Source organism: Fonsecaea nubica, assembly GCF_001646965.1.
Source record: "Fonsecaea nubica strain CBS 269.64 chromosome Unknown Scaff6, whole genome shotgun sequence".
Taxonomy (NCBI): domain Eukaryota; kingdom Fungi; phylum Ascomycota; class Eurotiomycetes; order Chaetothyriales; family Herpotrichiellaceae; genus Fonsecaea; species Fonsecaea nubica.
The window spans coordinates 524914-547531 of NW_019173679.1; the positions used below are offsets into that span (position 1 = coordinate 524914).

Here is a 22618-nt window from a genome sequence, read left to right on the forward strand (position 1 = left end):
AAGTTTTGAAGGCAGACAACAGGAATGATCCGATTGATCGCGGCGTCCGACTTGGAGGCGAACCCCGCCTTTGCGAGGTTGTGGGAGTATGTCACCACGGAGTTGTTGGATGGGGGAGACGTGTCGAGTAGGAAGGAAGAGGAGGGGAGGGAGCGGGCGTGGAGAGTTGGAAGGAGGAGGAGGATCAGGACGGAGAAGAGGACGAGGGTGACGAGGAGGGGCGGACAGAGGAGTGTGGGCGATGGTGGCGTGGGTGAAGATGGATCGGTTCGGTATTGTGGTTCTCGAGAGGGAGAGGGAGATGGGCAAGAAAAAGAGCTGGGTCAGGAACAAGAACTTGACAGCCAGGCTGAGGATGACGATGGCGAAGATGAAGGAGACGACGACGACAACATGGAAGATGATGATGGCAGCGCAGGCAAGCATGAGAAACACCAACAAAAACCCTTGAGCCTCGATCAACAACTCCATGCCCTCAGGGTCGCCAGGGTCAAGAGACGCATCCTCCGCGACGTGCTCGATGGTGTCGCCTGTCTTAACCTCTCCGTAGGTCAAAGCCACGGTGACGCGAGTGAATCCCATCTTCGATCCCCGGGGGCAGAGCCGCCGCGCAGTCATCAGAGGGGCGAGAATCGCATACCGGTTCCCGCCGCCACAGGCGTCACAACTGCGCCCTACGCAGGAGCTGGAGGACCGAATGCCGAGATGGCCGATGTCACGAACCAGACGTCCAATCTCCAGGGCCAGACGATGACGGCGAATTCATCCTTGACACGCGGGAAAACAGACAATGTGGTCACAGATATACCGCCGGATCTAGGAGAACTTGTTCGTGTTATTGCCGCGTATCTACACCTCATGCTTGACGGATCGGGATCTCCCTTCTCCTCGTCGTCATCAGATGATGTTCACTCGCGCCAGAGGGGGGTGAGAGAACAACAAGGCATGAGGAAGGATGATAAAGAAGAAGAAGGTCTTCTCTACGAGGATATCGTGCGCTTCAAGATGAACATCGGCACTATCGCTGACGCGGTCTCTTCGCGCCTCGTCGAGCTCGAGTCGTCGCTTTGCGCATTGTCGGATATTGCACTGGAGAATGGGCATGGAGAGGAAGACGAAGGGGTGGGCAGATCTAAGAGCGCCCAGGGCCGCCTGCGTGTATCCTGGAACCTGCGGGAAAGTGTCCAGACCCAACTATCCCACCTCTCCGACCTCCGCGAAAATGTCCTCCCATCATCACTGACAACGCTGACCGCCACTCTTCAGCAACTGCTCACTCTTCAGCGCCAGCTTCTGCAACTGCAGATTCAGCACCTCGAAACCTCCAAGCACGGCGTCCTGTCTCGTTACACAATGTCGAAGATTGCTTTCCTGGACACCGTAGCACAGGCGATGGCGTTGAAGGCGCAGGTGCTGGTGCTGGAGGCGAGGAAAGAGTTTGAGTTTTCTCCGGAAGCGGAGAGGCGGAAGGAAGTGATCGGAAAGAAGATGGCCGAGGTGCAAAAGGAGGAGGACGAGCTGGATAACAGGATCGGTTCGTTGGAAAGCGTACTGGCCGAGTACGAGGCAATCGATCCCGGAGCGAGCATCATGGGGAGACTGGGAAAGAGGTACAAAGAGATTGAAGAGGAGATGGAAGGGGTCAGGAAGGATATTGAGATGTTGCAGAGACGGGCAGTGAAGCGTTGAGGCTGCGTTGCGGCCGAAGTAGACAGCAATGGATGAGAATGCGGTGAGGCTGAAGCTCAGCCTTGTACGTCACATCCACACGAGTTGACTTTTTTCCTCAAACCAACTCAGCCTATTGACTTGATTGACATACCTGTAATTCCCCGCCCTCGATTCCACCGACCTGCAAGTTCTCTTGCGTCTCTGATGTGAGAGGGGAGACAAGCAAGACTATCTTCGCGAACCAAGCATTTCCGTGGACGCACCTTACAACTTCCGCGTTGCCCTGCACTTCACTTCCCCATCAACATGAAGGGACAAACGACAATACAACCCAATAATGGACGTGCGAGCGGCAAGAGGTGGGAACTACTTGAAGCACAATTCTTCGGCAAGGCCAACGAATGTTTGGGCTGGCGAAACTCCGACCCTGGCCAATCACTCCCCCGGTCCGTTGGTCAGTCAGCTGCTCCCAAGGGCTGGCGGTGGGGCGCATTTTCCGGGTAGAACGAAGCTTCCTCCCTCTGCGCTTCGGGTCAACTTCTGGCAATAGCGAATCAGAACGGGTGGCTTGACCGCGCCCAGAGGACACAGAATACCAGGTGCCTTGCCAACATGGCCCATACTATGAAACGACAGCCTCATCGATTTAGCCATCTCACTTCCTGAAAGCTATAAAGCGACCATGGTGCACCATCATCTGCGCGGTCGTCTTTCCTTCTCGGCCACAATCCTTTTGCCTCTCACGCTTCCCACCCCCCTATCGGCACCATGGCAGTGCCTCACAAAATCTCCAATGCCGATTGGCACAAACACAAGCCGACCATCTGTCGCCTGTATAAGGACGAAGACATGCCCATGACCGAGCTGATAGAGGTGATGTCCACCGAGCATGGCTTCAAGGCAAGGTATTTACTTTCGTGACACGGCTCTGATTTCAGCTCACCTCTTAATAGCAAGTCTCAATACATGAGGCGCTTCAAAGATTGGCACGTTCAGAAAAAACAAAAAAGCAACTTCTGGAAAGACCTCAGCCTGATCCTTAAGCGCATGAATCTCACGGCTGACGATGTGGATGTCTTCTTGGATGGGCAACTAATTTCAAAGCAAAGACTGAAGAGGCAGCTTTCCAGAAATGATCCACCCACACTGATGCAAACGGTCGTGAGGCCTCGAACTCCTGAAGGGATATTCATCCGCCCAAGGATCCAGATACCCCGATGTCTCGTCATCTCGCTGCCATGGCACGAGATATGTACTCGGCTCGAATTGGCCATGACAAGTTTGGCGAGGAAAGAAAGTCGTTCTCCATCACCCCTACCATCCGCTATCCTTGATATCAGCGATGATTTACTGGGATTGGGGTACAATGATTCATGCAAAGAAGATATTCTCGGATTCACTGTGGAGATCGAAACGGATCAACCTTCGTTTCCTTACCCCGACTTTGCACATCATCATCGCCATCAGACACAGAAGGGTGCTAGAGACAGTAACATCGTCAGTGCAGGGATTACCAACCTCTTGAATCTATCACCATGGTGGTCTAGCCGAGAGATTTTGGCATCTACCATGGCTCAGATCGCAACATACATGCCCGAGAGATGGCCTGGGGAGACCGAAAACGTTGTCGATCAACTAATAGACCCCCACTCGAAAATGAGAATGCAGACCTTCACCTCGTTCGCGGCGCTTCTGCTGGCCAACAACATTCTGGGGCGGCACGAAGTTGAAGCCTTTGTCATAGCTCTCGACGAGATGGCTGAGCCTAGTGCTTTTCAAATGCTTCGTTTGGGAGACGACCCCAGCACTCGCGCCATTATGTCCGAACTTCTGTTTGCAGCCGTGAGGTTGGACAAGTCGAACCTAGTGAAAAGTGCGGTGAGAAACGGGGCAAATATGAATCAGTGGTCTACTGGCCTCTACCCGGTGACTTTGATTGTGGAGGCAGTTCGGTCGAGAAGCGTTCGCACTATTGAGGTACTTGTTGATGCTGGCGTAGTTGTAACCTCGGAAAGAACAGACAACCGATTTGAACATAGGTTTCCCTGTTCAGTATACAGGCAATCGCCTGAACGCATCGCTGAAGAGCACTTTCAATTGCCTGGGTGCTTTTTTGCTTGTGAGGCTGAATGGGCACAACAACGCTGTGCTATTACGGCGGCTGCATCTTCATGGAGAACTGTTGAACTCCTCCCTCTCCTCCTCAAGTCGCAGATAACAGCACCAGCTGGTCCAGTGATTGTGAGTGCCATCCGTTACGGTGCTAGGGTGGAAACGGTCGAGATGCTTCTTCAAAGAGGGGCGACGGTCAATGAATGTCACCTTTCTCATCGAGAGACTAACAGTGGTCGGACGGCTCTTTGCGTAGCGGCATATTCTGGTGACGCCGAGATGGTCCGACTCCTCCTCAATTATGGTGCAAATCCAAACGGTCCAATCTTGCGCAAACATGAGCGTCTCATGAAAACCTTGGGAGAGATGCTTTACGTGTCTCCCCTCCTGTTTGCTGCTCAGTGTGGGAATTTGGACATAGTCCAGCTACTGCTTGCGCATGATGCGGATCCAAACTGGTCGACCTTGGACATTTTCGACGAAAGGACAAGGAAACAAGTCATTCGGGAAATAGCGGCGACGACATTGGTTAGTGTCGACGAGGATACTCGATTTCATTTCCTCTTCCCAATACAGGCAGCAGCCAGCCTTGAGGATCCAGCCATCTTGGAATACCTCCTGGACCACGGAGCAATAGCGGATCCAGCATACGGTATACCTCCTTTATCGATTGCTGCATCCCATGGAAGAGGAGCGACGGTCGACATGTTGATCAGCCGGGGAGCCATGATCAACCCAGCCGACACGCAAGATTGCAGCCTGTCTCCTCTTGAAGGAGCAGTGTCTTCAGGGAGTGAACCCATAGTTCGGCGATTGATCTCTGCAGGAGCTGATCTGGATCGATGCTCATCCGGAAGAGAGGGAGGCACAGCGCTTCAACGAGCGGCAGAAAGAGGCTTCGGGGCCATATTCGACCTGTTACGAGAGACTGGTGCGAAACTCGACTGCTGCTCGAACCCAGATCATTCAACAGCTATTCTTCAAGGATTCATCAGACAACACAACTATGACCGGTCACTGGAGTTGCTGGAAGCCGGCGTATCTCCAAACGGCAAGTCTAGGGATGGATCCTCGCCGTTGATAGCAGCCGTTTTGAATCAAGACTTGATCCTCATGTCCCTTTTGCTTGAATGGGGTGCAGATCCCAACGATGCATCTCCCAGCCCGTCCCGGATACAATGGCAGAACACAAAGCAAATATCTGGTCTTCCAATTGACGGCTGTTTACCTCCCATCCACTGGGCAGCTGCTATGAGCAACCTGAGCGCTGTTACCATGCTGTGCAACGCTGGCGCCGACGTGAACAAGTCTGACTCAAGCAAGGGAAATTATCCCAACACTGACGGCTTGACCGCCTTACAACTCGCGGTGGAAGCCAAACGCAGAGACATTGTCGAATTTCTTCTCGACCACGGAGCTCAGGTCAATGTTGGCACCTGCTATCGTACACCCTCATCGCCAATAATTGCTTCGGTCGCAAATTCGGACCTTGAAATGACAAAACTACTGCTTCAGCATAGGGCAGATCCATATTTGGAGGCCCAAGGTGCAACCGAAAAGAACTGGTGGCATCAAGATCATCGTCGACTCGCTCTTGACGAAGCATGTTACTGGAGAGATATCCAGATGGCACGGCTTTTGGTATTATCTGGGGTCGATGTCAATGTTGGATATCCTCTATTCTGCACTTTTGATTCGTTGGCAAGAGATGGGATAGAGAAGGCCGAGCAGAGAGCCCAGATAGTGGAGCTGCTGCTCGGCTGCCACATCAACGTCAACCGAAGACACCCCACGCAACACACTCCTTTGCAGGCCGCACTCAAGTATGCCGACTGCATTGGTGCCAGACACACCGTAGCACTGCGGTGTGCACGCACACTCATTGAACTAGGTGCTGATATCAACGCTGCGCCATCAAGTAATCGGTTCGGGAGGACGGCGCTTCAACTTGCTGCTGAGATGGGGAATGTTGAGTTCGTTCAGTATTTGCTATCAGAGGGGGCAGCAGTCAACGCTCCAGCTGGCCCTCGGGCTGGAGTCACAGCTTTGCAAGCAGCCGCGATCCAAGGATCCTTGGGGATTGCACAAATTCTTCTGAAACATGGCGCTGAGATTGATGCCGATCCAAGCCCCATCGAAGGCAGACGGGCAATCGACGGAGCAGCAGAAAGGGGACGCATTGACATGGTGAAATTGCTGCTGGATAACTACAATGGACCTAGACCCATCTCCAAGGTGTGCGAGAGTGCAATGGAATATGCAAAAAAAGAGAACCAGTGGTATGTCATGGAATTGTTGGAATCTTACACGCCGCCACAGCAATGAAATCAAGCCGAGCTCGATGCTGTCGATATCAAAGGGGAAGAGCATCGCACGACGACGACGACGAGGCCGATCGATCATTGCTTGGTCGAGGGAAATGGGTCGAACCTGTTCCTATCGACATCGGGGGAAGCCAGAATCGTAAAGGAACAAGATTCGATGTGGTGGGTGTTTGGTGATGCTGTCAATTCCGATCTGTCTGGCGCCGGGGAGAGTCTGGGGGAGTTTCTGGGGAAGTTCCTATATCATCTGGCAATGATACATGATCTACATCACAGTGTAGAGGGTTCTTTCTATCTTCTATTCATGCGTAAAGACTTGTCGTGATCATAACCATCTCATTGTTTTTGTCATTCGTGCTCGCTCATCGTCATCATTTTCCGCGTGCCTCTGTACATTCTACCCCGTTCCGTGTACCTTTGACCTTTCCAGGCGAGTCCACCTCAGCTCAACCGACCTCAGCAACTGCAACCTCAGCCCTGTCCGAACCAGACACATCATTTCCATCCGGTACCCTTTACCCGTTACCCGCGCCCTTTTCTCCCCCTCCATTCCTCTGCCTCCTCTCTCCTTGCCTGACCTTGGGCTTGTCCATTCTTCACTCCCAAACCCTCGCCCCCCGCGGCCACACGCGCTTGTACAGGGCGACGGCGACGGCGTCGAGCGGGCCGACGCGCCCGTCAAAGGTGGCCTTGAAGTAGCCGTGCGTGCCGAGCGGCTCCTTGATGAAGCCCTGGCGTCCCCGGCGCGTGAAGAGCGGCAGCGCCGCGAACCACTGCACGTCGGCCCGGTCGAAGAACATGTACCGCACCGTCACGACCTTTTTGTGGATCTTGAACGGGTGGCCGGTCAGGATGAGCCGTTTGGCCACGACGCGCGAGGATGATGGCGGGAGTGTCGTCGCCGTGCCGATTAGGCGGAGCGAGGAAGGTGGTGATGACGGCGTGGCGGTAGGGGCTGAGGTAGTGGTAGAGGTTGTCGTGTTCGAGTCGATTAGCGCGGGTGCTGCTGTCGTGTCTCCGCTGTCGGATGGCTGGCGAGGTGCTTGTCGCTGGAATACCAGCACAGGCACCGACCCCCATGTCAGCGGTCCTGTAAAGGTCGCGATCGCCGTGCGGCCTGGGTGCAGGAACCGGTCGAACTTGTGCACGTCGTTGGGCGTCTGGCCCGCGGCCGAGAAGACCGGGTTGATGAGCAGTCGGCGGTGGCCGATCTGGACGACCAGCTCGTCCTTGGACTTGATGGGCTCTTCGAGGTCCGACCGCAGCGTCACGTTCAGGTTGATCACGGCGTGTTTGTGCTCGTGCCGCAGGAGCGAGAACATGGACGACGGGTGGGGCGCGCTCGACTGCAGCGACACCGGCACATCGCGCAGCTCGATCTCGACTCTGGTGCCCGCGAGCACGGCGCCGGCGAGAGACTCCTTCATCACGCTGCTGTACGCCTTCCTGTACTCGGGCACCTGGAGCAGCCGCTTGTACTCGGCGGGTTCGTAGGGGGCGTCCTCGGCGTGGTTCCACTCGCTGGTCCGCAAGCTCTTCAGTCCGCGGTATTTCGCCAGTCGCTCGCGCGCCAGCACGTCCGGGTGCAGCTCGATCTCGTCCGGGAACTCCAGGTCCTCTTCGGCTTCCCTCTTCCTGCGGCTGGCGCGGAACTCGGCGAGTTGGCGTGCTTCTTCCTCCGCTTCGAGCGGGGCGTCGTTGTCTTCCTCATCGTCATCGTTGTCGAGGTTCATTTCTGATTGCGGATATTCCGAGGGTGCTTTGCCTCCGGTCACACTGCCGCCGTCTTCGATGTTTGGAGATTCTTGCTCAGCGTCCATCGCTACGTCGCCGTCGCGGTCTCCGTCCTCGCTCATCATGTCCGATTCCGAGTCTGACACGTCGTCCAGAAACCAGGCTGCTTGGTAGTTGGAGGTCCCTGGGGGGAGCTTCTTGGGTCGGGGAGGGATGTGAGAGTTGTCGTCGGAAAAGTAGTGATGGTCGTCAAGGAGGACCCCTTTATGCTCCGTGGTTGCTACGGTGCTCGCCGCATCCTGCATCTCGGCTTCTTCGGGTGCAAGCTCTGCCAGGTCGTCTTGATCCGCGGTGGGTTTCCACTCCTTGATGGGCTCATCTGCGTCCATCTCCTCCGCCTTCCTCTTTTGTCCCGGACGAGGTACCTGTCGGATCGAGGAGATCTGGAAGTCTCCCCAACCTGGGACATGGACCAGGCGATCCGGGTTCAGGGCTTTCCCGCGGATCGTCCCCAACAGCGTCACGCTGGTGGTCGTGGCTGTTTCGTCCACTTGGGGACTCCACTTAGCCTGTTCAACCAACATCCAGCTCCTGTCGTCGCGCCACCGAATTCCTCGCGTCGAAGCTGTGCATATCCGCCGCACCAGGTTGGAGCAGTCTGATTTGCTGTCTAGGCTGGATAGTTTGTCCAGGGCGGGAAAGTACCGGCCCAAAGCGATGTTCATCTCCGTCAGATGTCGCATCCTCTTGGGAGCTGGGACTTTCTGATCCAGATTGTGCACGACGGCTGTCACATTCGTGATGCCCTGGCCTTCGAGCGATCTCAGAAACAAATCCTCCTCTTCGCCGTATTTCTGCTCCGCGTCGAGAACGAAAATCACCCAGTCTGCAAGCTTGCAAATGTCCAGAGCGTTGAAAAGGTCGAATTTAGCAGGCAGATAGAGAAGATTTCGCCGGAACCGGTCCACTCGGACAGGTACGGTTCCAGATGAGACATTTGAGTCCGAAACATCTACACTTTCATTCAGTGTTTTAATTGCCGAGTATGGGTCGACGTCACTCGACAGCGGCACCACTGCAATATGTTTTGCTGCCCCATCGACACCTTGGAACATGAGTTCTTCCCCCTCCTTCTTGTCCTTGTGGTGCATGCGCAGTTGCTTGGCTTGGTTGCGTCTGGCCAATTTCGACATGACTTGCTGGTGAGGGGTCTTTCTCTGGCCTCTCTCGGACCGTTGACTTTCGACTTTTCCTGCAATTAAAATCAGCAGGAATATCGTGTCAGACAGACTGGCTTTTCTCACCTTTTGCCTGGCCCTTCAAGGCGCTCTTGGAGGCGAACCGCGACTTGAAGGGTTTATGGTCGACCTTTGTCGTGCTCCGGTGGTGATGGACAGAAGTGGTGGTGGTGTGTGCCATTGTGGCACTGTTTCCTGTACCTCCTGCCTTGAATCTATAAGGCAATGACATACCACGTCCTGTTCCAGAACCTGGGTTGTTTCACAACTTAGTCGGCAGCACAAATGTCGATTTCCAGAAATTTATTTCATTTTCGCACTTGTGTGGGGAAATGTGATGGGATGTTTCCCCACTTTTTCCTGGTTATGTAATGATCGACCCCTCGATGGCACTAGTCCTGATTGGGCAGACGAGGCTGGAGCGCTCTTTCCCAAACAAAAGAACTTCGGAGGCTGTTGTAGGAGAATGCTTGGTCAGTGGAAACAGTTTAGATTCGCATGCGGAAGCGTGTTGATGAATCGATGAGACAGGGAAAGAAGTAGGAGGAAGGCTTGTCAAATAATGCACATATGGGTAAGTAGTTACTATATCAAGCACAGGCCAGAAGCAAAGAGCATAACAATTGGTGAATCGCCTACTTCATCGTCCAGTGGCCGCAACTGGTGCCCTCAGTCCTTCAGTCCTTCCTGACCCAACAGCCACCTCATCGCTTCCATCATCTTCGGCCCTAGTCGTGGTCGAGAGTACTCTGTTGCATGGATAGTCCAAGCAGCATGGCCCAGATCAGGAAATACGTCGCACCGTGTCGGCACCCCCGCTGCCCTCAACGCCCTTTCGTATAGCAAGCCGTCATCCCTCAGGACATCCAGTCCTCCTACATGTACGTATGTCGGAGGCAGTCCCACGTGAGGAGTCTTGCTGTTGAAAGGTGAAAACAAGGGAGATCGGATGTCTGGGCTCAGTGTGCGGATGATATGCTGGATCGTGTCTCGGTTCAGGGACGGGTTGTTCTTGTTGTCTTCCATCGAGGTCCACTCCCTTTTGTATTTGTCCGGAACGATCTCCTTGACGAGCAAAAGAGGAATGGACACGAATGCCCCGGTGAGCGGTGGCGTGAGTCCTCGATCCCGTGCCAACTGGTTGCAAACAGCGGCCATGGTCCCTCCGGCTGAAACTCCGCCGACTACAAAACCCCGGATAGGGTTGGCACCAAATTCCCCCGCGTGCTGGGACAACCACACCAGCGTATCCCAAGCATCTTGCATCGGCGTCGGGAACGGATGCTCGGGCGCGAGCCGATACGTCGCAGAAATAACCACGGCGTGGAATTCGAGCGCAAAATCTCGCGCCGGACGAGTCATGTAATCGACGCTGCCGTTGGAGAATCCTCCGCCATGAAAGAGGACAATCAACGGATGACCAGCGTTGCCGCCGTCTGCTGGAGAAGAAGGCACAGTCTCAATGGTCACTCCCGGGGTGGATGCTTGTGACTGCATTGCTAACGGTTTAGGTCGCACCACTTTCAACTCTCCCCTATGACCATCAGGAAGAGGCACCGAAGCATAGAACTCCTCGAGGTCGCTGTGAACAGGACCAAGGGTTGCAACGAGTTGCCGTTTCGCCACGCGCCGTGCGAGACGGATGTGTTGGAGACTTTGGGGTGCAGGCCGTCGTCTGTGGAACATTGTGAGTCCCAGCGTCCTATCCTGTTCTATTGAAACATTCACGGGAGGCTAAATGCTCAAAAGATATATACCATCTACAGAGTTGGAGTTGGATGGCTCTTTAAATAAATCATAGCAACTTTTGAAGCGGTATGGAGTGTGAGAGCCCCTTTATCACCTTCCAATCACACGTCCCTCCATTTTCCACAGCAATCTCGATTCTCGAGAGATACTGCCAATTTGGGACAATAGCCCCCTGTCTCCCTTCCCCCAAACATGAAAAGCACCACAGTGGCCATGGCGATCAATTACAGCATGTGCGAACCGTAGAAGAGATCTTTAGCGGTGTTGATGGCACTGGTACCTCTGATACTATTAGTCTATATATTATATCCACATCTATTACTGTCTGTCTGTGCAAAGTGGGTCTTATACCACTGGACCAAAATCGTTACACAAGTGCTAGTGAGGAAAACTCATGAAGAGACGCCGTCATTGCTTGCTAAGCGCTCGACCTCTTCTTTAACGCTCTTCAAGATCTTCTCGACAAGGTCGTCGTCCACGACCCCCTTTTGCCATGTAACTCCTAGCACCAAACATCCATCAGCCCCCGTGACGACGGACACTTGGATCGCACTCGCCGTCACGCCGGCACTCTGCGTGAAGACCATCCTCCCCATTTCCACTCCTTCGACGTCCCCTGAAGGCGGCTGCTTCTTGAACAGGCCCAGGTTAGACACCTCGAAGCTCGAGTCCCGGTCCTTGCCGACCTTGGAGAGAAATAGTTCCTGTTGGTAGTCCTGCACGAACCGGAGCATGCCAACGTCTGTATTGTGGCCCTTCAAGCTCAAGACGCGTTCAATGTTCTGGCGGGATCGCCGGGCTTCGGGCCATGGTAGTAACAGATCATGTGCTCCCTCGTCCGACCCTCCGCGTTGGGTAGAGAAGTGGTCTCGAACGTATGTGTCGGACATGCCTTGCACCCAAACCCCGATGCTGTCCTCCGTGATGCCAGCGTCCGCAGGGAGAAATCCGCGCACAGAAAGCGCGCCACTACATGCCACCTTGGTGAACTTTTCGGGCAGATGGGCAAATAGTGCCCCTGCGATCAGCGTCTGGAGTGCTCCGGAAATGGTGGTGCCGTTCTTACGGCAAATGTTCTTGAGCGCCGTTGTGCTCGAGGCCGAGAGGGCGAGATGACGAGCACCTGTACGTCCCAATGGCGTGATACACTTCGAACCTGTCCATAGACCAGGGTCGCGGCTGGGGGACCAGATTTTGTGCTTGAAGAGTACGGTCAGGATGTGCCAGGTTGAGATAGGTAGTGGGTGGGCGGATTCAAGACTAGGTAGTAATGGCGTCGACGGTGATGGGATGACTGATGTGAAGAGAGGGTCAATTGCGAAGTTCGAAAGGACCTGGCACAAGGCACTATGAAAGGTCCTGTGAAATGCCATTCCCGAAATGCCATCGCCGAGGGCATGATGGTAGAAGAAAGATGCAGTGAACTCAGCGGGTCGAGCAGAGCTTGTCAGGACGAAGAGTCTCCAAAAAGGGTTTGGCGGCTCATACGGGACGCTATGCTGGGTGCTCAGCAGGTCGTCTAGTGCAACATCTCGCTCCCCACCAGCATCCGGGTCGTAATCTAGGTGCCGTGTTTGGAAGAACACACATTTGTCGAGATTGATTTCTGGTAACCGAATGAAGTATGGATCCTGGGTATTCTCGTCCACCGGGATGGCTGAGAGAATCGGATGTCGAGTGATAACATCTCCCAAAGCCTTGTAGACACAAACCCTCAACTGATCGGAGCGGCTATTTGGGAGCTTGTATAAGGCTGTGACTGCTGGCCCCAGATAGAACTTCAGGTCATGGCGAGCGGTCGAGTAACGTTCCAGCCTGCCTGCAAAAATCGTGTCAGTCTCGACAGCTGTGACATTTGAGAGTGAATATGATCAGCATACCGACCGCGCGCAACTTCTCAAAACCCTCCATCTCGAAGGACCCCTTATGTATATCCAAGTTAGATTTTAGCCGTATGATCTTGTCAACATTCAATTCCTGACTTTTGGACCAAACCAATTGACTGCTGCCTGATATATGAAGTGCGGCTTGGCCGGGTATCACCGCACCGCCACATTAATTTCGACACTCATATTGGCGCATAACAAGTGTGGATTTTCGAAAAACCCAATCAGTTTTGAAACCGAGAGAAAGGGGATTAGACAAGGCTGAGCCCACTTTATAGAGTTGGCGAGGCTGAACGGAATAAATGTTGATCCGAATCCCGAGGAATCCTCAGCTGCGCCTTCAAGGGGGTACGGATTATGTTTGAAAGGCTGTACCACATGCCACCTCTTTCCATGCGGCACCTATTTGCCCAGCGATGGCGCTCTAGCACAATCCAATCGAATCCGCTCTGTCAAAACCGGGAACTCGAGAATATATCGAAATGGCACGGGAACGCGACGGGCTCCTGTCCGAGAAACACTACGATGAAGACGCCGCGATTGTCCCCTCCGATTCAGGATCCGATACTGAGCTAGACTTCGAAAGCGGAGGCCGTGTCAGGGAGGGCGACAGAGATATCCTCAAAGAAACTGAAGAGCATGAGAAATTGTTGCACAAACCGTCGAAGTTCGAGTCAGCACGTGCGACCTTTGGGTTCCGGGATGGAACGTATGATGAGGGAAGCAATGCAGCCAAAGTTCGGAGGCACAGACGCAGGAAGTCGAGGAAAAGCGGAGCGAGACCTGCAGACAAAGTTTTTGAGATGGAAAGCGGCTTCAAAGACACCAGTTCCCAGTCCTCTACCGACACCGAGTTTGAGGGCACAAAATGGGACAGACATGCTCCTCAAAAATCCCATCGGGGACGCCTGACGATGATATACCTGGCCATTGTCGCACTATTCGTCGCCTTGCTCTTTGGCGCCTATAAGGCTTCTACGAAGAAACACGCTCTGACGCCCACGGTTCACCGATTGACCAGGTACCATAACGGGACGCACGTTTTCCGACCGACCACAATACTCATCTCTCTCGATGGCTTCCGCGCTGACTTTCTCAACCGCAACATTACTCCAGCACTCAATGCCTTTATCGCGAGCGGTGTGTCGCCCAAGTACATGCTCCCGTCGTTTCCCTCCGTTACCTTTCCCAACCATTTCACCCTGGTGACTGGCTTATATCCAGAAAGTCACGGCATAGTCAGCAACCAGTTTTGGGATCCCGCGTTTGAAGAAGAGTTTTGGTACACCAACATCAAAGTCTCGATGCAGCCCAAGTGGTGGACCGCCGAGCCTCTGTGGGTTACAGCCGAGCATCAGGGTGTCCGCTCTGCAATTCACATGTGGCCTGGTTCTGAAGCGCATATACCTGACGTGGAGCCGACATACTTGGACAAGTACAACGGGAATGAATCCTTGTCTCGTAAAGTCGATAGGGTTTTGCAGTGGCTCGATCTGCCTGGCGACGATGACGAAGCCCCTGCTGAGCAGGTACACTTACGACCACAATTTATCGCTGCCTATGTTCCCGATGTTGATGCCGATGGACATCTCTACGGGCCAAACAGCACAGAGATCAGAGCCACCATTGCGGATGTCGACAGCATGCTGACTTTGCTCGTCGAAGGTCTCCTGACACGCAACCTGACCGAGATTGTCAACATTGTCATCGTCTCCGACCATGGAATGGCTACCACGTCCACAAATCGACTAATCCAACTGGATGATCTCATGGATATGTCCTTAGTCGACCACATTGACGGGTGGCCTCTTCGTGGCTTGCGCCTGAAGAATCCAGACCGCGACGTCCCCGTGCTCTACGAACAGCTCTCTCAAGAAGCCGCCAAATCAGGCAATTTCGAAGTCTACACTCTTGAAACCATGCCAGAGCGTTATCACTTTAACCAGAACGATCGCATCGCACCATTGTGGATCGTTCCCAAGACCGGCTGGGCTGTCGTGGAGAAATCCGATTTCGACATTGCCGATGCGCTGAGCACGGGCAGAGAATATACGCCGAAAGGACTGCATGGCTACGATCACGAGCATCCGCTCATGCGAGCTATCTTTGTGGCCAGGGGGCCTGCATTTCCACACGCGCCCAACAGTCGAGTACCTGTTTTCCAGAACATCGAGGTCTACAATATCATGTGTGATTCGTTGGGCATCGTCCCACAACCAAACAACGGGTCATTAAGACTTCCCTTGAAAACCGAAGGCTTGCATTCTGAGGATGACAGGCCGGGCTCGGAAGTGGTGGCAGATCCCGTCGATGAGAACAAGGATCAAGAGGGAGACACCCCAGACACAATCGTGGATCCCGTCGACGAGGAAGAGCATCAGGAGGAAGCAACTCCCGACGACGATCCAGATTCTCCAGTTGAAGCGCCCACCGACCCTGAAAAGCCAGACGCAGACACACCCGACGAAGATCAGGAAGAAAAGAAAGGGAGTTGGTGGAAGTTCCTCCACGAAGAGCTCGAAAAGGCGAAACAGTGGGCCAAAGAGTTTGTGGAATCGATCAAAGGCAACAAGAAAGGGGGAGGCGATCCACCCGTGTGAACGCAGCGGGGTCACAAGCGAGCATTACAGTCCTATATGAGAGCCTCATCGTCCCATCCTCCCTGTCCAGCGTTACCTCAATCCCAGGTCGACTATTCTTGCGTGGAAGTGGAGGATCTCTGCTTTAACGACGGCTTGGGAAGCAAACATGGGCGTGGCCTATGCTGCGCGCAGGGCTATCTTTTGCACGCACCAATCGGCCACCCTGTGCGAACAGCACTATTGATGAACCATGGAAGAATCGACGGTCACACCAAAGCACGCGTCTTATAGTATTGAATCCGGGCTCTTCGACGACGGAGCAGAATGGCAACATTACGACCTGTCTTGCAATGGCGACCTACCACACAGAGGGTAATTGGTCAGCTTTCCGGATCGCCTGACTCTTACATTCCATGAATCATCACGAGTGATGCGTTGTATTGCATTACATTACGAGGCGACGCGAGCACTTGCCCATGCGGGGATGCAATCCAGCATTCAGTGTCTTGCACTAAAGCCCCAACCCGGCGCCCCAGAGACGTTACTGCCCACACTACCGTACCATATACGTCTCGTGATATGCGTCATTGTTCACGCACAACCGCGCTCCATCGGCCGGGTCGTGTACTGGTAAGATATAGACATGGAACAGGCAACTCTCCCTCACCAGGACGGACACCAGGGGAACCCAAGAGACGAGAACCAAGTCGTTGTTGATTACTTGAATTAGTTTGGTCTAGCAAGCATGGCGTGTTATATACCCCACTGAGTCTTGATGGAATTATATTGTGAGGTTTCGTTTCTTTCCGTTGTTAATTGATTAGAATACCCACAGACTATAAATATGGAATGATCAATCAACGTGCATGAAAATGGAATCTTTATCAGCTGGATTTCAAAAGGCAAGGCCATCTCTACTTATACTTGTAGTGTATTCTATCCTACAAGTACCTTTCCTTTTCTGTTGCCATTGTTGAATAATGGCATGTGGACTTTCTCCTGACTCCGACCCAAGTCCTCCTTGAAGCGTAATTCGTAGTCTTGAGTGGGTTGTGGCGACGAGTCTTTTCAAAGACTGATCCAACACATTGTTGTTAGACGAAGACACAGTAGAAACCAAGTACCGACAACAACAGCCAGGCATCAACCACCGTCACTGGATTCTGGGCCATCCAGCTCTGTCGAACTTTGTCTTACTTCATACAAAAGTGTTGCCCACCCTCCGTATTCGGCCCTTCCATTCCTTGCTGGTCTTCTTGTCCTCTTTCTCCAGCCTCACCTTCTTTTTCCTCTCGTACACGGCCCTCACCGTGTCCCTCACCTTTTCCTCACCTTCGGCGAAGTTCCTCTTGGCGAGCTCCACCACGCTGTCGACCTGTTCGGGCGTGTAGATGAAATTCCAGGTGCTCATAAAGTCGGACTTGTCCGGGTCGATGTTCGGGACATCCGGGTGTGGAAGCAGAGGAAAGTAAATCACGGCAATACCGGCATTCGGGTCCATCAAGTGGAACGAGGCCGAGTCTTCGTTGTCGCTGGCGTCCCAGTTGAGACTCTTGGAGGGCGGTGGTTCTTCATCGCTGGATCGCTCGGCCTTGCTGCCCACCCAGACGGTGCAAGGCCCAAGTACGCTCGCCGCGTCCGGAGCTGAGCCTGTCGTCGGACTCTCTGTAGTGTTGTCCTTGTCTGCAGCTTTGTTCTCACGATCTTCCTCCCTCGCCGCAGCGAGCTTTGTGGCCGCTTCTTGTGGAGTGGTCGCCTGTGCTTCTTCCAGTGCTTTGACATTCTCTTGAGGTTTAGACGATTCCCTCGGCCAACCTGCACCCACAGGCCACCCTCTGATGCCGCGCTGTTTGGCGTACCCATCAACCACCGACAGCCAATTCTCCTTTTGGATATCTGCTGACGCATCGAATGCAATCAAGACGTCAACGTCCCGGCCAGGTCGGAGGAGCGGGTAGATTGGCAGATTATTGCTCATTCCAGCGTCCATCAGCTGGAGATGGTCGTTCTTGAAGACCGAGTCTGGACACGTCGACGGGAGCTGGCCTTCCATGCCATACACAAAATTGGGTATCGTAGCTGGGTCAATGGGGTGGATCTTGATGAGATCTTCATTCTTCTCTTCAACCAGCTGATTGACGCCGTCGAATCCAACCATCCCGATAAAAGCAGGTTTGATCTCTTTGTAGTAGTGCGCCAGTGTGGCGCAAAAGGCCGACCCCCAGATCCCAAGGAGCAGACTTTGTCGAATCTCTGGCAGGGCAACACCGCTGTCAAGCAGCAGGTTCCGGCCGTTTTTGAAGGGCCGACCTAAGCTCCAAGTAGGTATACCAGCACCGAACTCTTCGCACCAGACCTCCCACGGGTGCATTTCAATCCATTGAAACCATGCTTCCTTCCTCGCTTTCTCCTTTATCCTGTGTTTGAGAGCGAGGTTATCCTTGGATTGCTCCTCCTCCTCCTCGTCCAGAGGTATTTCATGGCGGACGGCGGTATATATGGGCATGGGGAGTTGACCGTTCTCAATGTATAAACGTTGATTTGACAGTTTGAGGTCTTGATCATTAACATCAAGTTCGCCGTGAGGGACCAGAAGCCGAGCAGCGAGCAAAAGACTGTAGACATCCACAAGGCCAAAGGTAGCCCCGGGATCACCTTTGATCTTCTCGACGAAACCGCTGAGGATAAACTTGTTGGTCGGGGCACTCGTGACCAGCTTCAATGCTGCCGGAGGGAATGCAATATGGGTCCCAATCCGTGACTTTATGTGCTTGAGGAGCTGCCTGTGGTCTTGCTTACCCAGGGAGGAGTAGAAGAGTGTCTGCAACCAACAGCTGCCGCTGACTCCTGCGGTGTAAGTCACACAATCAAAAAGACCCGCCTCTTGAGCAGACAGGTAGCTGCTTGTACCAGCGACCATGGCTCGTAGACCCCCGCCACTGCCACAAATCGCAATAGTAGGCACGTCATCTGGGTGAATCTCCTTCTCATCGAGACCGAGGTATTTTGCCAACGCTTTGACAACGAATTGCTTCCTCTTGCGTCGGAACTCCAATTCGTCACTGCCAAGGGTGTCACCAACGCGAACGGTGGCATTCCACTCAATTTCCGGATTGATGTATGGATCGTGTGCCTCCTGCCAGATCTGATCTGCTAGCGTTCCTGGCTGCATGGACAGCTCGGATTGAAGCTTTTGAAATCCATCAGGAAGGATCTTGGCCCATTTGGGCACAACCAAATCCGTGATCTTGTCGCCGACGGTGCTCCAGTCTATGCGCGCAATGCCTTCTCTTACATTGTGGAAGTTTCTTGAGAAGGAGGCCCAGGCATTCTCGTCGTCGCTCTCGAAGGCGGGGAGGTACTTGTCGGGATCATTTGTTTTGTCGACGATGGTCGCGTCATGTCTTTTTGTGGTGTGATTTGGATCTTCGGCATGAGCATAGTGACTCTGCACACGTCGAGCATAGGCTATGAGAGAGGCATCTTGAGTAGTATGTATTCCCGAGGGGCTGTCGAGCCTAACGGGATTGGTCCTGCGCGCTGAGCTTTGAACACCAGCACAGGCGAGAGCGGCGAGGGCAGTATATTGGAGGGAGCTTGAATTGAAGAGCAGCCTTGCAGCGCTCATAGTCACAAGAGCGCCGCCAAAAGAGCGAATCAGCAGATATCAAATTCCATGCTGTAGAAGGAAGAGACCAAGCTTTAGGATCGACCGAGAGCCTCAGGAGCTATTTTGTGCCTCTCGTGTTCGTTGATGCGCAAAGTGGGCAGCGGGTTTGTTGGGACGATCTGGTCACAATGACGTCGGGGGAAGGAGCTGGAATCCGATTCCGGCCGAGGCTGGCGTCGAGGCACGTGGCGCCACAGGTTCCTGGACTAAACCCAATTGGGACAGCAGCCAAATCATCTCCCAAGCCGCCTACGCCGCCCCAGTCTGTCTCCGTCGATTCCGTCTCACACATCTATTATCAGCTCACCCATCATTATCAATTTGGCATAGTTGACATAGAGCAGCTCAAGACCCTCTTCTTCAGAGCATGCTCCATTGCGGAATATCACCTTAGCGCAATCGACCGAGTCCCCGCAAAATGCGAAGCTGTGCACCACAGACTGACACCCGTTGACGCTGTTTCAGACCAGACTGCATGGCCACAGGCGCCCGTCGGAGAATTTGAATGGTGTACCTTTTCTGTTTGAGACACTCAAGATGGTGGCACCCAGGAACGCCGCCTTCGCCGAAGAGAGCGCCGAGGTTGAAGTGCTGTTGGCTTCTTTGGGGAAGACGAAAGACATCACCAAGCGGATAGCGGCCAGTCTGGCACGGCTCGATGTTAGCGGTAAGATCGTCAAGGATGCTATTGGGCCGATCTACAGCAACACGCAACAACTTCAGATCACGAGTCGGAATATTGACAAGATCAATGAAGCTATCGAAAAGCTCAAGCAGCCGTTGGACTCGAGGGGCCGAGAAGAAGCTATCATCAGAGCAGGGCCCAAAGCTTCAGGACTGCCACAATATCTCAGCGCCTTGAAGCGTATTGACAAAGCTCTCACCGATCTAGGCTCCACAAACATGAGAGCGAACCAACAAGCTGTGTCCGACTTCCATAGCCTCCTATCCACGGGAGTTAACCAGTTGAACGACATGTATCGGCAAATGTTGCAGGAAGATTCGCAACCCGTCGAGCCCCTGCATCATATCACGAAACAAATTCCATTCCCTACATACTCTCAAGACAAAACCCAATCTCTCGGCCAGATGGCAATGGCAATGGCATCCGCCGGAGCACATTCGGCCAGGTTGGGCCAACGCGATGAAGACGCGGCAGTTTCGATCTACGTCGAGGTGAGGGGGGACTACCTCCAAAACAGCCTTCAAAATCTAGCCACAGCCTCAATTATGACCTCCAAACGACAAGGAAACGATTCGGGTGTTTACCGGGAAGGCTCGAGTGGCGTTGGGGCGTACGCGAATGGTATCGAGGGCATGTTTCTCGCAGAAGCAGAGAACACATCCCGGATATTCCGTAACGATCCTGGTCGCGTCTTTACAATGACTTGCGGCAAGGCATTAGGGACGTTTACGCGTACTCTTTCGGAGCTGAATAATGTGATCAAGCCACGGATCTTGAGCGACTGCTTCCTCGCCTACGAGATATTGGATCTCTTCACTCCGCTTGGGTATCGACTCGAATCGCGGACGGGCCAACTGCGATCCCAGTTTGCAGATGCGCTTCGACCGATTCGTGAGACTGCTCGTTCATCGTTCAGCGAAATACTGAACCAAACGAAGAAACAAGCCGAATCAGTTTCGACCCTCCCACCAGACGGTAGCACTATCCCGCTGGTCTCACAGACGGCCTCCCGTCTCCAGAACCTTGCGGTATTTGAGCGACCCTTACTTGCCCTCCTCTCCTCTATCGGCGACGGAAACTGGAAGACCGCGGCAGGAATGGCCTCGCAATCGACGCTGAACCTTGAATTGGCTCCGTCGACTGAAAACCCAACGTTATTGTCACACTACCTCATTGACATTGTCGACGCTCTTCTTTCAACGCTCAATGCACGCTCACAGGTTCTCCACCCCAAGAAACCCCTCCAAGGAATATTCCAACTCAATAGCGTCGCTGTGCTCACCCGGGCGGTCCAATCCTCACCAGACCTCGCCCGTTATCTGGGGATCTCTCCGCACAGCGCCAAACTCGACGCCTACCGCAAAGCCGGCTCCTCGCTGTACCTGACGGCGTGGCGTGACCCTGCCAACCACCTGTTTGACCAAATCCAGACCTCGTCCGGTTCGCGGCCTTTGTCAGGCCAAGCCATCGATTCCACGTCCATCATCAAATCCCTGTCGTCCAAGGACAAGGACAAGATCAAGGAAAAGTTCAAGCTCTTCAACACCAGCTTTGACGAGTTGATCACCAGACACAAGAGTCTGCGCATGGAAGCCGAGGTCAGGTCGCAGCTGGCCCGGGAGATTCAAGGCATGATCGAGCCGCTTTACACGCGGTTCTGGGACCGGTATCACGAGGTGGACAAGGGGAAGGGCAAGGTGGTCAAGTACGACAAGGGCACCTTGAGTCAGATGTTGGCCAGCCTTTAGGTGCACAGCAGGAGCAAGAGCGTCAGCAATAGCAATAGCAAGCAATAGCAACTAATGGGTTTGTGTTTATGGCCATGGCCGTGGTTGTGGTTGTGATCGTCTTTGGTACCACAAGGGAAACACCAGGATTTTGACTTTTGCCTTGGTTGATGCATTTTATTGGATTGAGAAGAGCCGTCAAATGACTTGAAAATCTCCGCGCCTTCTTCTGGGTGGATGTTTAGGTACAAAGCGCGAAAAGTGCGTCTCAGGCGGCGTATCCGGAACCTCTTTCGTTTCCGTCCTGAGGCATCAGAGATCGTTGGGAAAAGGACCTGCATACCTCGTGTGGGGGTTTATTTGCTTGCTCGTTTGGCACTGTCTCCGTCTCTGTCTCCATCTTTGTTTTGTCGTCGCTGGCGAGGCGAGTCGAGGCGAGTCATCGTTACTTGATCGTGTGTACATGGGCAATAGGGTGGAACAGTTATTTTATTTCCAAAGACACGCATGCATGAGGTGAGCGAGCGAGCGAGCGATCGTGGAGTTGGAAAGGACAAGGACCGAGTACAAGATTGATGATCCATGAATCGATACCTACTACCCTACTACTTAGTGGATAGTCGGTAGAAAGGTAGCCAAACGCCGCCTATTTGAGAAACTCGCTTGCAAGACCGTGACTAGAGACCCTGGGAGTCCATACCATGTGCGCCGTGGTTTTCCCTATCGATTACAATGCCGCCCCCCCATTTTGCATGCATGTCGTAATGTTCATCCCTCAGCTTAGCACATGGTAGCACAGCCCAGCCATGTCCAGGAATATCCAGCACCGTCCAGCACCGTCCGATAGAATCTGATTCAATCCAGCCCGTTGCACTCCGAAGCAGTCCAGCCCATGTCGAATCAGCCAATCCCGCTCATTCCCTCCAGGAGCGCAGGAACCGGGCTCGATGCGACGAGTTCGATTCGGTTCGACAAACAGCAAATCCAGCCTCTGCGCCTGTGCTTGTGTGGTTCCGTACGTGCTGTTGTTGTTCATGCTGAGAGCGCCCATCGCGGGGCGTGCGCAGGTAGTCTGTCATTTTCTTGCTAGACGGATAAACAAGAGATAGAGAGAGAGAAGCAGAACACAAGCTATGGTTCTGGTGCAGAGAGCTGGAGATCCCTCTCTGTGTTTTCTTTTGCTTATTTTGGTAGTGTTTTTTTCGGAGTTGTTCTGTGTGCATGTCTCTCTCTGTGTAGT

At 53.5% G+C, this 22618-nt stretch overlaps 8 protein-coding genes across 8 annotated transcripts; 4 read left to right on the top strand and 4 right to left on the bottom strand.

Moving 5' to 3' along the window:
• Positions 1-24: 24 nt before the first annotated feature.
• On the top strand, positions 25-1689 carry AYO20_01584 (hypothetical protein; the record flags this gene model as incomplete). Its single annotated transcript, XM_022639890.1, has 1 exon — positions 25-1689. One exon carries the CDS (start codon positions 25-27, stop codon positions 1687-1689), a length of 1665 nt encoding a protein of 554 aa, XP_022504278.1.
• Positions 1690-2439: 750 nt separating this feature from the next.
• On the top strand, positions 2440-6108 carry AYO20_01585 (hypothetical protein; the record flags this gene model as incomplete). The annotated part of the gene is made up of 2 exons (XM_022639891.1): positions 2440-2576; positions 2625-6108. The coding sequence occupies 2 exons, from the start codon at positions 2440-2442 to the stop codon at positions 6106-6108; spliced, it is 3621 nt and encodes a 1206-aa protein (XP_022504279.1).
• Positions 6109-6703: 595 nt separating this feature from the next.
• AYO20_01586 (hypothetical protein) lies at positions 6704-9260 on the bottom strand (the record flags this gene model as incomplete). The annotated part of the gene is made up of 2 exons (XM_022639892.1): positions 6704-9093; positions 9146-9260. The coding sequence occupies 2 exons, from the start codon at positions 9258-9260 to the stop codon at positions 6704-6706; spliced, it is 2505 nt and encodes an 834-aa protein (XP_022504280.1).
• Positions 9261-9748: 488 nt separating this feature from the next.
• On the bottom strand, positions 9749-10765 carry AYO20_01587 (hypothetical protein; the record flags this gene model as incomplete). The annotated part of the gene is made up of 1 exon (XM_022639893.1): positions 9749-10765. The coding sequence occupies one exon, from the start codon at positions 10763-10765 to the stop codon at positions 9749-9751; it is 1017 nt and encodes a 338-aa protein (XP_022504281.1).
• Positions 10766-11220: 455 nt separating this feature from the next.
• AYO20_01588 (hypothetical protein) lies at positions 11221-12739 on the bottom strand (the record flags this gene model as incomplete). Its single annotated transcript, XM_022639894.1, has 2 exons — positions 11221-12647; positions 12709-12739. The coding sequence occupies 2 exons, from the start codon at positions 12737-12739 to the stop codon at positions 11221-11223; spliced, it is 1458 nt and encodes a 485-aa protein (XP_022504282.1).
• Positions 12740-13196: 457 nt separating this feature from the next.
• On the top strand, positions 13197-15314 carry AYO20_01589 (hypothetical protein; the record flags this gene model as incomplete). The annotated part of the gene is made up of 1 exon (XM_022639895.1): positions 13197-15314. One exon carries the CDS (start codon positions 13197-13199, stop codon positions 15312-15314), a length of 2118 nt encoding a protein of 705 aa, XP_022504283.1.
• Positions 15315-16494: 1180 nt separating this feature from the next.
• AYO20_01590 (hypothetical protein) lies at positions 16495-18924 on the bottom strand (the record flags this gene model as incomplete). Its single annotated transcript, XM_022639896.1, has 1 exon — positions 16495-18924. One exon carries the CDS (start codon positions 18922-18924, stop codon positions 16495-16497), a length of 2430 nt encoding a protein of 809 aa, XP_022504284.1.
• A 579-nt stretch (positions 18925-19503) lies between these two features.
• AYO20_01591 (hypothetical protein) lies at positions 19504-21399 on the top strand (the record flags this gene model as incomplete). The annotated part of the gene is made up of 1 exon (XM_022639897.1): positions 19504-21399. The coding sequence occupies one exon, from the start codon at positions 19504-19506 to the stop codon at positions 21397-21399; it is 1896 nt and encodes a 631-aa protein (XP_022504285.1).
• Positions 21400-22618: the final 1219 nt, after the last annotated feature.